This window comes from Mytilus galloprovincialis, chromosome 13, assembly GCF_965363235.1.
Source record: "Mytilus galloprovincialis chromosome 13, xbMytGall1.hap1.1, whole genome shotgun sequence".
NCBI lineage: Eukaryota > Metazoa > Mollusca > Bivalvia > Mytilida > Mytilidae > Mytilus > Mytilus galloprovincialis.
In genome coordinates, this window is record NC_134850.1 from 17,902,382 (window position 1) to 17,917,481 (window position 15,100).

Here is a 15,100-nt window from a genome sequence, read left to right on the forward strand (position 1 = left end):
CTTACAAAATCAAAAGCCTTGTATTTTGATGAGTTTAATTATATACACATTGGATGGTGCTCGGTGCTGTAACAAAAAAAAATCTCACCGCCTTCAAACTCTGAATATTAGAGCTTTGATATGATACCGTATGGAGACATCTTGTGTAGTAGGAACCCATCAATACCGTCTGTGTCGGGATGTATAAGTACCCGGCCACGTCTACTTGTATTTTTGTCCATCTGATGAGTTAAGCCTTTTTCAACTGATTTTTATAGTTCGTTCTTATGTTGTACTGTTATACCACTATCCCAGGTTAGGGGGAGGGTTGGGATCCCGCTAACATGTTTAACCCCGCCACATTATTTATGCATGTGCCTGTCCCAAGTCAGGAGCCTGTAATTCAGTGATTATCGTTTGTTCATGTGTTACATATTTGTTTTTCGTTCATTTTTATTACATAAATAAGGCCGTTAGTTTTCTCGTTTGAATTGTTTTACATTGTCTTATTTGGGCCTATTATAGCTGACTTTGCGGTATGGGCTTTGCTCATTGTTGAAGGCCGTACGGTGACCTATAGTTGTTAATGTCTGTGTCATTTTGGTCTTTTGTGGATAGTTGTCTCATCGGCAATCATACCACATCTTCTTTTGTATATCAGTTGCTCCTGAAGGATACACAGTTCCTATTCAAGATTAGCTCCCGTTGTGTGTTCTCAAGCAAGACAAATAAGGGATTTTTTTTTTGATTTTTTGATTGAGTTAAGCCTGACAATTGTAATTTATCGTATGTTTTTCTATGTTGTGATGTTACGCTATTGTTTCAGAAAAAGGGAGAAGGTTTGGTACCATTAAAACGTTTAATCCCGCTGCAAATGTTTGCACCTGTCCTAAGTCAGGAATCTGATGTACAGTAGTTGTCGTTTGTTTATGTAATTTATACGTGTTTCTCGTTTCTCTTTTTTTTTTATAGATTAGACCGTTGGTTTTCCCGTTTGAATGGTTTTACACTAGTAATTTTGGGGCCCTTTATACTTGTTGTTCGGTGTGAGCCATGGCTCCGTGTTGAAGGCCGTACATTGACCTATATTGTTTTACTTGTTTTAGATTGTTATTTGGATGGAGGGCACTCACACCACATCTTTCTATATCTATAAATCACCTTTTGTAAAGTCAGAATCAAAGTCTTATTCGTCGGAAAAGGACCGGATGGTGATTAATACAAGGGAGACAAATCTAGTGTTATCTATGACACAAAATTTCTATATCGGAAAACCAAATTATGTTGGCATTACACTTCCGATGCAGTGACTTCAATTTTTTTCATTTGGAACCCTGAAAGTAATAATTTCTTTGAGGCAGTAACCCTCTGTAAAAGAATCATAAAAGAAACACAATTCTTGTAACAACGTTTCAACATGTTCAACCGGGAGATATATACATCATGGCTGCAGTTTGTAATTAAGATAAATCAATATTTACAAAATGCATGAATGTTTTGTATTAACTTGTTGCTTGGTTTATTTTGTTTTCTATTTCATTTTGTATGTTACTTTCCTTAAACTTATTAATTATCTGTCGTTTATCGATATTTCTGCATTTTAGAGATCAACACTATTGTCGAATGTGAGGTTATATATAAGTTTTGCATATAAAGGTTGATCCCGAAGTACAATTATAAATAAACCATTTATACTGAAGAAGGTCCCACATTTCAACACACAACCAGCCGTTCTTTTTAGATAATGACAATGGATTATTTGTTCCCCATCGTGTGTAATTCATATCTTTGTTTTTTCCATCGGAAGTAAACCATTTGTATACTCCATGGTCATTTTTCCCACCAATCCAAAAGGTATTTGCTGAAACAAAAAGAAAGACATTTTAAACAATATTTTTTTAAATAATACTTAACAGTTGTTTTGTATGCATTTTTGCGGTAGATGTTCAGTAAGAATAACTTATTTGTTAACCTCAAAAGCTGATATGTTCGACATATTTCTATAGTTCTAACTATTATACCTCAGTTATCAGTTTCTATATAAAATAAGTACACAATATTTTCACTATTTTTCATATTGCAAGCGTTAAACTATTGGACCTCGGTGAAACTATTTGACCGAAAGCGTCATGATATTTCACGTAATTTCAAATGCAGCTACATGATTGGATAACGTTGAGAAAGCCGCGGGAGTTACGACATCGCGTTTTACCTATTGTATTTAGGGTTGACATTAGTGCGGGGCGTGGCTTTGACATTCACAATATATATGAAGTAAACGTGAAGCAGATTGGTTGCGTTTCTGGTTTTTATATTCCGATAGTTGATTTAGCACCGACATTTATTGTCTGTTGTGACTTTCGGTATGGTAAAACTTATTGACTTGATATTCGTGGAATAGAAAGTTTATTGTCCACTTGAATACAACTATTGCCCTCAACTACGTCTCAGGGCAATAGTTGCACCTCGGGGACAATAAACTTACTATTCCACTCATACTCAGTCAATAGGTATCAACTATCATTCGTTCTACAGTGAAAGACGATATTCTACAACATTGTGATGTGATTGCGATGTATATTCAACAAAGTGTTAATCAGAAGAGAAATATCAAACTTGTATTATTCACTACAATCAAAACAATTTTTCAGTTTTTCAACAATTTATGTTTTTCAACACTTCACGGTACTATTTCTAATTCACAATTAACAAATTTACCGATAATATTATCAAACTACTTGACCTTTGATCGACAACATATTCTTTCAGTTTGGGGAATTGATATTTCAGCAACGAGTCAATATTCAAATTGACGACTTCAAACTGGAATTCACGACGTACGTGTGATTTTAACTTACAAATCATTAACTCTCCCACTTCAAAGAGCTCCATACAATCTGACAACCGTATTACTTTTAGAATCTCCATTGATAAGATACGATCGTGCATACTCAAACTACATCATTAGCAGAATTAGGGTGCAGACTTATAAACTGATCCATCTAAGTTCTGAGGAAGCCCATCTAAACATTATTTGTTTGGTCACCATCACAAGTGATTGGTTGCTAATGATGTTAATAGTCACTTCCTTCGCCTCATTTTATACTAATACCTCGAGTTTGACAATGGGGTCATACCAGAACCAGTACCAGAATCAACGATAGACAAGACGATTTTAATTCTGAAATAATCCGTTTCTCCCACCTTCGTAGCAAAATACCAACTTCACCTGCGTATTATCTCCTTACTCGAACATCCCGCCATTGTGTTACCGGTATAATGCAATTGTCATTTTTTTGTATTCTTGTCTTTCATTATTGCTTATGTGCTTTGTCCATATGCCATTATTTTTTCTTTGTTGAAATAATTGTTTGTCTTTATAGGGATTCAGATTATTGCACAATGTTGACTTCTGTATCCCTATTTTGACGTTTTTACCTATATGTCTGTTTATTCTGTTCTCATTTTGTTGTCAATATAATAAAAGTGTATGCAATTGTCATACAAATAAGACGTTTAGCTAGCTAAAAACAGGTTTAATCCACCATTTTCTACACAAGGAAACGCCTGTACCATGTCAGCAATATGACAGCTGTTCTCCTTTCGTTTGACGTGTATGAGCTTTTGATTTTGCCATTTGATAAGGGACTTTCATTCGTGAGTTTCCGTGAATATTACTTTCAACTCTCAAGGTTATATCATAGCGGCAATTTTTATTTCCTTTACTAATGCTCTTCTGGCTTATAATATCCATTTCATATTCTGGACTTTTTTTGTAATTTCAACTAAGTACATCATTAAGCGATTCATTAAATTGATAACTAAAAAACACAATTTTCAGTTAGTCTAATGGCATTTAACTCAGAATTATGATAATCAGTTTATCACGTGTTTCATAGAATTACTGAAACTTGAATTCCAAATTTATTGAATAGAACTTGCAAACACTTACAAACATTTAGACAATTAGATTACGAATTATTTGAATTATTACCAAATTAATATGATACCCTTGCCACAATAACATATTGACAACGTATAATATTATAGTCGGGACGGGTAGAAGCACTTTGGTTTCCTTCAAATTGGACAAATAAACTCATCATAGATACCAGGTTTGAAATTTTGTATGTGCACGTTTAATTAATACAAACCTGTATTATTACGAGCAGTGTCTGCTAGCCAAACGGCTTCATTTTCAGAATGAATATCTGCAAGTGATCCGTTCTGTTTTCTGCATTGCTCCTAAAAACAGAGATATTTAGATTTCGACACTTTTTGTTATGAAATTATAAACTCTCTTTTTTTTACAATGTACGTGTCAACGTTTAACAAACCTTAAAATGAAAAAGAAAAGACTAGTTGCCACTCGTTTATCATGTTTATCAAAGAATGTTAGGTATTATTGCATAGCAATATAACATTTCCCACAGAAAGTAACCAAAAGTTAGCGTGCAATACATTCCTATATGGCACTAGTGCAATAAATCTTCAAAATTCATGACGTCATCAACGACAAAATCTTAGTTTAAACCCGTTTTTACTTTCAAATATTATATTGCTATACAATAAAAGGGTTATTACATGAATATTGGGGAATATTGTCCCTCGTAGAACATATATTGCACTCGCAAGCTCGTGCAATATAAAGTTCTAGTCGGGACAATATTCCCCAATATTCATGCAATAACCCTATATTATGATTATAGAGTAAGTTATTTAAAAAAAAAAAAATCTAAGATGATTTAAAACGGAGGACATCTTGTTCACTTTATTTTGCCACTAGATTACATTGTGATCAGATATAAAGCACATTTTGTTTAAAGTTTAATTTGCAACGCAATCCGTTTGGAAAACGAAAAGTGTTTTTGAGATTCTTTAAATTATATAAATGGTGTGAAGGCTAACATAGGGTTTTGTGCATTTTGCTATGTTGCCTTTTTTCATGATTCTGTTTAGTCAAATCTTAATAAGTGTGTTTAAATAACAGAACTAAACATGACATTTGTATTACAAAAACATAAGGTATACTTTAATTCCAATGCAACACATAGAAAAATGCTACAAATGTATCACCTCTAAGGAAGATATTTTGATGTTATAAATGTTTAATGAAGTATGATCATATAACTTAAAAATGTACTCACAATACAGAGCGGACATATATTTTAAAGTCATACATGTACAATAAGTCTGCAAAATTGAAGCTAAGTTTTTTCTTCCGTTTGTTCATCATTAATCTAAAGTCTATCACATTTAAGGTTTATGACAATAACTATGACCATGACAGATCCCAACGTTATTGGCTACTGCTCGTTCTATCGATTTATAAAAAAAATCAGCTATATATAGGGTATTATATGATCGAATTTATATACATATTGGACGGCCAATTTATAGTGTGCCGAGTTAAATATATACAGATTGACCATAATCATCATGATTCGTGACAGAAGGAGCAGGCATCATGTCTCCTACATACATGTATTAGATTTAAAGCTCTAATAACACATGATAAAAATACTGAACATAAGATTTTCCATAATCACCTGTGAATCGTCCCAGGACATCGTTTCATTACTAAAGAAATAACATGCACCGAAGTCGATACGTCTTATCCATTCAAAAGGGCATTCTAGCTCATCACCTGTATGTAAAATAGAAAACACAAAAATAAACTTGTTTATCAAAAAAATGCATGGTTTAAATCTTTTGTATTTAAATTCAATATTAAATCAATACACCAGCCTTTGCTGAAATCAAATTTCAGGTTTTTTTTTTGTATTCTGTGTAAAATGGGAAAAAATCTCAAATAAACACGTCAATAGTTAAAAACAAGTTAAAGATAACAGTGAGTTACGAGTTCAAAGGCAGTTAAACAATTGAAGCAAATTACCACCAAGGTGGTTTGTCTGAAATGAATTCTTTTTGGCATTTTGGTAGACATTTTTGTCAACCTTTAGATTGTATTTGGTAGAAAAACATATAAAATAAATTCAGATTCGTAAGTATGCCGTAATTGTATTATGTACATCACGCATACAGATACCATACGCATCAGATATCATAGGTCTCGTCTCGTACTTGATACGCATTGAAACATGCGATTGTGTTTGTTATAATCCTTAATACAGTCTTGGCAGGATGTTTGGAACATTAAGCTTCCATGCTTACAAACATTTTCAGTATTTTGTTACCAAAATGCTTTCTCAAAGGAAACTTTTCCGGAAAATGTTTCTTATCCATTAATATCATTTATGCTCTATCATGGAATCTTCAAGACACAGCTTCATGATATTTCCAGAATACCCTCCAACAAGTAATAAATGCTTAGATATTGATGTACCTTAACTAATTTTAAAGAATGTAGACTACTATGCAGTTTTATTTCTTGACCGGATATTCCTAGATCTTTTTTTGTTTTGCTTTTATCATCTCTGCATCGTTTGTACTTAGTTTTGGACGCTTTGTTCATGAGCTTCAATGAAGTATCATTAGTTGTAGAAATCTAATGATGCAGTACAATTGGCAACATACCATTCGTGTTATTATGACGGTTTCACTCGCTTTCAAAGGAATATTACACATCGATAACAGTAATACTTATGTTATAAGAAAATGAATACACACCTGACTTATTGCTTTTCCCACTAAAAAATACATATACACACCTGACACATTGCTACATCCCACAAGAAAATAGATACCCATGCCTGACTCATTGCTATTTCCTAAAAGAAAATAGATAAACATCTGACTCATTGCTATTTCCCACAAAAACTGAATATACACACCTGACTCATCGCTATGCTTTCCCGGTATCTCCAAAGGTGAGTATTTGTTATCTAACAAACTGACGCTCTGAGTTAGATCTTGTATTGTGTCACACATTGTATTCCATGAATTAATTGTTTCGTTTAGTTCTTGTTTGAACTGTATGGATGCATCCCGTAAACCTTCAATTTCACATGAAAGTGTCCGCTTAGTGTGTTCAATTACATTTTTTATCTGTTGTGATTTACCTTTCAAAGTGACGATTGTATGTTCGTTATTATTAACCCTAAGAAGTAGAGCATGGTAATTTTCTTTCATAACGTCAACTTCCATTTTGAAATCTGTAATATCTGTACCCTTACGTTCGGCATTTACAGAACTTTGAGTACTTTGATTCACCAAACTTCCATTGCAGGAATATGACAGGAAAGAGAATATCACTACCAACCAGATTTTCATTTCATCAAATTTCTCACGTCTGCTAAAAATGTAAATTCGTTTAAAAAAAAGTTAAAAATAATATTTCTTTGAAATAATCTTTATGAACACAACACTGAGATGAAAATAGCACAGACGAAAATTATATTGTCCGCATGTTGAACGAAAATGAAATAATGTTGTCCCTTCACGGCAATAATCAATATGTTGCATACAACTTGTCCTACTTAGTACGGACGGTATAAGGTTTTCCAAACGTTTAACTAACAAGACTCTTCTTTATCTTCTTGAATTGGAAACAAATGTAGTTAACTTCAAATTTCATCAAGATTATTGACATGATGTGCATAACGTAAGGGGGTCATATCATTGAAACACTTGAATTGAATACTTTATGTACTTGTAATTGGAAACATGCTTATTTTGAGATTAAATGCATGTATATGCAGAAGTTAGATTATTTTTATTTATTAAACGTTATGCATATTAAGGTGACAGTATTAACACTAATTCACAAATTCGATTTATCAGACACTATAATGGATAAACGAATTACTATTTCATTTTGTAATAGAAAAACATGGCTCAGAGTAAAAGTAAAAGTATCTTTTAATATATTGTGGGTTACTGTAAACCACGAATAAACGTCAAACTTCATGCAACCAATATACCTTGGAGTTGGGTAATTTTATACTTCGATTTCATACTTATGACTTAATATATACACATATATTGTCAAAACAAATCAACTTTTTATTTGTGCAAAGAAAATGTCAAATAAATACAATATATTTTATATAAACTGTTGGCATCTCTGTAGAAAGTAAAATCTTTCTGGTTTAGTCAAAACGATTATAGTTGTCAATTGCATGCTTATTACTGTGCTAATACCCCATACTTACATGCAGCAATAGCTACACTAATTATATATAACTAACACAAACATTTTCTCATACTTATTTATATTTTTAGTCTTCGTAAAAATTATTATATTATTTTCAATCTAATTAAAATATAGATCTCTGATTGTGTTATGCTCATATGTAGTATAACGAGATCTATATTTTAATTAGATTGATTATTTTCATATTATATCATTATATATGGCCCTCGTTCGTGAACTTAGCAAAATGGGCATATAAATCTCTATCTTACCAAAATCATTGAATTTCTTTATTCTGTCAGAATGCTTAAATTGAAAAAAGGAATTGTTAGAAATAAAACAACAACAAAAAAGCTTCTTCTTCCACGATTATTCTCTTTGTCCAACTAAGCGCATATCCCCCCCCCCCCTTTATTTCTTAATTTGTTAATGAATTCATTTAAGAGAGATTACAGTTTGATATGTTCGCTACAATTTATATTGGCTTTATTTCTGTACTCCCGAACGTGATTTGTTTAAAGTATTCGCCGATGATTTGTGTCTACTTACTGTTTGACAAAAAAAAACTTGTTTCTTATGAAAAAAATATAGGATTAAATATCTTTCGCGTATACCCTGGGCCATATTTTGTGTAATTGTAATTGTAATCATTAATCAGTTGTAATTGATTACAATTTTTCAATTAATCATTAAAATCATTAATTAGCCAAACATCGAATTGAATTGAATTTAATTAGTTACTTTTCAAAATATCTTGTAATCCTGATTACCTTTTGATTACATTATGTTTACAATGAAAAAAGTGTTTATGGTCAACATGTCACTTCTTACATGCATCTTTTGTTAAATATTTAACTAGTTAAAAAAGTTTTATTTAAAGCATATGTTAATTGGTGTATTTACTTCAGTAAAACATAAACAGTTACAGTACTGAAAGTCATCATTAACCTGAGTAAAGGGTATTGTACATGTATTTACAATTTTAATATGTATATTTGATAATGACGGTTATATTCAAGTTATACTTTTCTTTAATCCCTAAATTATAATCCTTTGTTAATATTGTGATTATTGTCACCTTTGAATCAATAGCGATGAGATTTAATTGAGGTCTGTTTTTTTTTGCAATTACCAATTTTGTATAACTGTAGGGCAATATAATTTATTTTATCTAATTTGCACAAACAATTTAAATTTTTTATATTGTTAAAAATAAACAAATGTTGATATATAAACTGACATGTGAATTGCAATAATCTTTAATACTTAAGTTTTGTTTAGGATTTTTTAAATAATTCTATTACAATTTTAGATATGTTTTTAACCGGTAACTATTTCATCTATATTTTAATTTCAAAAGACTGCACCCTGAAGAACATATAACGTCTGGATGATGTCAGAAAGACAAAAAAAAACGTTTTACAAACCTTTATTCAATTGAAGTCAACATAATTCAGAGATCAATGATAATAAAGTGTAAAGTTTCAGAACCTATAACACAATGTTCAGGTGTATATGTTGTGATTCTTTCTGGTTTATGAAATTGATGAAGTTTGAATTTATTATTTATTAAGATATAAAATCATTTCTCAAAAAGTGCTTCAGTTATTCTTAACCTTTATTCATTTACATTATTCAAATGGGTTATTTTGAAATTCATTGTAATCAGATGTAATCATGATTACTTCCCAATATAATCATTAATTTAATCAGTTACTTTGAGAAATAATGTAATCATTAATTTAATTTAATCCTACAATTGACAAAGTAATTATAATTTAATCCATTACATTGAAAGTAATCAGACCCATCTCTGCCCTGGGTTTATGAAATATTCAACAACGAAAGTAGACTGAATATGCTTTTGTTCCTTTTGTTCTACTACTGTTTTAAACTATGTGATGGTTAGGAGTATATATTGAGGACCTCCTCATCTTCGAGTTTCTCGGCTATAGAAGATACCTTCAGTTGTAAACACAATACGTTTGTTTATTTGCAAATTCAGTTTATAGTTTATATAGTTATGATATTCTGAATCATTAATAATTGCAAGAAGTCCCTCAATCTTGTTCCAATGAATATAACTTAGTGAATGGTTTTAATAACTTTCTTGGGCCGCAGTTGGTCAAACCTTTCTGTAAATTCATGTATGGAATGTTGTATGTTATTTGTTTTTATTTGAATTTTTGATTGCCCTTAGTATCTCCATTATTTAATTTTTATTCCAATCAAATTGATCGATTGTTGGTTGCTAAATGTCCAGTGAAAAATATTTCCTGCATTTTAAGGACGATATTCCAATTAAAGATCACCGAATTATCTTTTATGTAACATAATAGTAATCAAAAAATATAAATAACGTGAATGTGTTATAGAATAAATAATTGTATTAACGAGGAATATCCAAAAATCTCTGAAAAATATTTACGAGATGTACTTCAAACCAGAAATTATTTGACTCTTCTTCCTCCTTTACGTCAAGTTTAAAAAATAATCACCACTTGTCGTAGATTACATCTCCAATACTTTCATCTTCTAATGGGGAATCAAAGTAATAAGGAAGAAGTTTCTGATTACAATTTAATAAATTTTACAACATTTATTAAGCATGTGAAAATAGAAAATAAGTGGCTGAAATTTATATCAACGCTTCATCTATAAGTTTCCCTACTTGAATAAAAAGAATTATTGTACTTAACAGAATGCCGGTGTACTAATAAACTTTAGTTACAGAACAAGGTTTTTTTAACTTTGGGTCCTAGGTCCATCAGCAGAAAATGAAAAAAGCCCCCCCCCCCCCCCCCCCAAAAAAAAAAAAAAAGAAAAGAAAAGAATAAGAAACATTATACCCATGCATTAAAAGCTAATCTAAATATCATGTGGTAAATTGTTTTGTTATAAATGGGGCCTTTGAACTGTTTACCATGTCGGGGCTTTTTATAGCTTACTATGTAGTATGGGTTTGATTAATATTGAAAACCGTAATTAGACCTATAGTTGGTAACATCTTTGTCATCTGGTCTTAAACGGAGCGTTGTTTTAATGGCAATCATACCACATCTTATTATTCTTATATCTTTAACATTTGTTAGCTAGGTGTTTTTATCAATTTATGTCATATGTTCATAAGCCGAATATCTAAAAAGCATCTTAATGAAAGAAACGTTTACCTAAAAAGAATAAATATACACGCCATGTGCAAAAAGAGATAAAGAACAAGGAATGGAATCGGCATTGAAACGAAATAGTTCCATAGATTATTTCTGAATATATGCACCTCAACCAATCAGTTAACCTTTACAATAAATTATGGAAACATTATGTACATCTCTGTTGACTCTGGCACGTCAAATGTTTCAACATCTAAACAAAAAGATAGTATATTGATTACAAAAACATCATGTTTAAAACTTACAAAATATATTTACAATATTTTCCATATTTATTTTCAAAATAAAATATATATGCAACATATATAATGCTCATCAAACGCATTCGAGCACCGAGTCGACCGCGCGAGAGCTTACCAGTCAGTTAAAGTCGCTAAAAACCACCAGTTAGTATATATGAAAACAGCACATAAATCGTATTTTTTCAAAATATAAAGAAAAAGATTACATAAATGATTTTTTGGCATATTTATAGAAAAAGCATAGACAAGTGTCAAAAATAATTTTATCAAAGACGCCAGATCATTTATTTCATATTCAGATGTATTAGTGAAGTTGCTTTCCATTAAAAATTCGAACTTTTCTAATTAGTTTCTATTATTATATCATCCAGAGCTAGAAATTAAAGAAATTAACAGACACGACTTTGTCTCATTTTTTAGACCTAAACATCGAATTTGACATATGCATAAGCGATCATCTCAGGAACACAATCGTTGGAAAAAGAGACGATTTTAATTTTGAATTTATCAATTTCCCCAACCTTGATAGCATCCACATATGGAATATATATTTTCCAAATCATTCGGTATTCAAGGGCTACTTAGACTTTGTAAAACGCCACCAGTCAAGTATCTGAGCAGAAAGTTGATGAACAAGGGTTATTTAAAAAAACGTAAGCATCTTGTCCTTTTCTTTAGAAATTATCGGAAGATACTTAGACCTGGTTGATAAATTTTCCGTATCAACTTTATTGTTGTTCTTTATTGACATATTTGTTTGTTTTCATTGTGATGATCACTTGTGTTGATATGTCTTTTGATTGAGTTAAGACATTTCAATTGATATTTTATAGTGAGTATTTCTATATTGTGATGTTACACTATTGTTTCAGATAAGGGATGGTACCTGTTGAAACGTTTAAAACCGCTGTTTGCACCTGTCTCAAGTTTTTTTTTTTTTATATAGATTAGACCTTTAGTTTCCCCGTTTACACTAGTAACTTTTGGGGTCCTTTTTAGCTTGCCATTCGATGTGAGCCAAGACTCCGTGTTGAAGACCGTCCGTTGACCTATAATAGTTTTATTTTTACAAATTATGACTTGGATGGAGAGTTGTTCTATTGGCACTCATACCCCATCTTCTTATATCTTTATAGCACAATGTTGACTGCTGTTTTCTTATTTTTTGAAATGTTTACCTAATATGTCTGCTGTTTCGTTCCCATATGTAGATTGTCAATATAATGGCATTTTATTAAATTGACATAACACCAGGTATAACATGTTTAAACCAGCATTTTCTACCAAAAGAAAAGGCATGTACCAAGTCTGTTATATGAAATTTGTTATCTTTTTGTTTGACGTGTTTTGAGCTTTTGATTTTGCAATTTGATTATGGACTTTTCGTTTTGAATTTTCCACGTAGCTCGGTACTCTATTAATTTTACTTTTTACCGAACTAAAAACAACGTCGTTTTTAACAGGAAGACAAATAACCAAGAAATAGAACAACACATGGTACGGATAGCCTGACTCGGTATGGGCACAAATTGTTGTGGAGTTAAGCCAATTTGACGCTGTCACAAACCTCAGCATTATCCAATTAAGTCGTATTGAAGTAAAATACAGCAACCCAACTTCATGGATGACCACTGGTTTTAAAGGAATTAACAAAAAGCTAATCATTTTGATAGCAGCCTTAACATAAGGCTAAGGTATTTCAACATGTGCAACAAAATATCACAAACAACAAAAAAACCTTAAACAAAAGTTGAATCGTCTCTTTCGTCACTTTTATGTTGACATGGAATATAATGTATGTGTTAATTTTTTCCTGTAGAAATACCGTTTTTAGCCTGCTGAATTATACAAATCCCTTACTTATGTATTGACGTTTTCAAAGAAGAGAACTCTTAATAATTTGTTGATTTAGATTTATTTTGCAAACATTTTTGCAATATTCGGTTCTTATTTATTTGATGTGTTTCCTTCAGTTTTTGTTAATGACCCGGATTTGTTTCAGTCGATTTATGACTATTGAAAATTGGTATACTACTTTTGCCTTTATTTAATTATCTTCAACTTTGAATTGATTTGACGACTTTGGTGATAAAACTTTCGACCCGGAGGAAAACTCAAAATTGCTTGAAGCAGTTGTTAGAATAAAAAACTCTAGCCAAATTTGATTAACAGATATTAAACTAAACACAATGGATTCCGAACAAATAACGGATGAGATAAGCGAGACAGATAAAAATTATCTAGAATAAGAAAGCAAAGTTAGAAAATAGAAAATAAAATCTTGAAATCCGTCATCACCACCATATCATCAGTACCAGATACCAACGCCCCAGAGTTTATACCACATTCCATTTACGCATTCCAGTCGGATTTTTATCATACAAGATCAACCTCAAGTCATAATTATCGTGATGGTCAAACTCACAAGATTATCAATGCATACATGAGATAACATTTAACCTGATGAGCGTTTAGAGAGTTTGTTAGCTTTTTACGATAAGTCCGAGTCATACATAAGCGGTCTATAATCATTAGGATTTTATAGTTGACTAAACGGTTTGGGCTTTGCTCATTGTTGAAGGCCTTACAGTGAACTATAGTTGTTGATTTCTGTGTCATGCTGGTCTATTGTGGAGAGTTGTCTCATTGACAATCATACACCATTTTCCTTTTTTATATATACACGTAGTTGCATTATTATACATAGATACGCGACGTTCTACAGTTAGTGGAAAACTCACGATGATATACCTTGAATCTTGTATAAACCCGGAATAATATACACAATGGTTCACTTTTGTATATTTGATAATTGGTTATCATCAAATGATCTAAGTACAAAAATCACAGACGTTTTTGGTATTTCTTTAGTGCTTTGTTTCTTCCTTTATTCTGTTTCATGCAGTTTTATGTCCCCTATCCCAAATGCAATTAATTTTCTTGTGTAAGTGTTATCAACAACAAAGCCTAATTTATTGTTGTATATCATTTTTTGATATACAATTGAATTCCACATGACAATACTAAGAAAACCATTTAAACTTGAAATAAACTCATAATTCCACACATACTGAGCGATTATTTTAAGTTAATGTTGATATTTTTTGGACCTCCTGTTGCCCATCGTGTGTAAACAATTGTCGTTTTCTCATCCTTTCCACCTCCCTTTCCCCTACAAATCGTTTTTCGTCGCAGTGCACGTGACAGAGGCATAATTCTGTGGCGGCCGCGTAAACTATTTGTGTAAAGCTTTTTATTTCAGAAAGTAGAAAAACTGGATGCTTCATATCTTGTTTGCAAAAAATCTTATACAAGAAATGTTCAGTCAATCGTATTTCAATTGTCCTTGGCTTCATTTTCATGGTTTCAGCGACGGCTTGAAAACACACTGTCCTGAATATTTATCACTTAATACGAGAAATAAGATAACTGTTTTTGGTATATGAGTTCGTTGCAAAGTCTATATATTTGGTGGTATATGGGTTCGTTGCAACGAACATATATGCGTAAGACAGTCTGGATGTGCACCTTACCTAGACGTCATTTAATGGATCAGTGATCAAGGTCAAAGTTACGTGATTATGTCTGTTTCGCAAATGTCTAAAAAAACTAAT

The 15,100-nt window shown here is 31.5% G+C and overlaps 1 protein-coding gene across 1 annotated transcript; it reads right to left on the reverse strand.

Annotated features, from left to right (window-relative positions):
• Window positions 1-1,380: 1,380 nt before the first annotated feature.
• Window positions 1,381-7,407, reverse strand: LOC143056302 (hepatic lectin-like). The gene is made up of 4 exons (XM_076229388.1): window positions 6,774-7,407; window positions 5,529-5,626; window positions 4,134-4,224; window positions 1,381-1,840 (listed from the first exon to the last, which is right to left on the reverse strand). Exons 1-4 carry the CDS (start codon window positions 7,210-7,212, stop codon window positions 1,611-1,613), a joined length of 858 nt encoding a protein of 285 aa, XP_076085503.1. The 5' UTR covers window positions 7,213-7,407; the 3' UTR covers window positions 1,381-1,610.
• Between the last annotated feature and the right edge of the window lie 7,693 nt (window positions 7,408-15,100).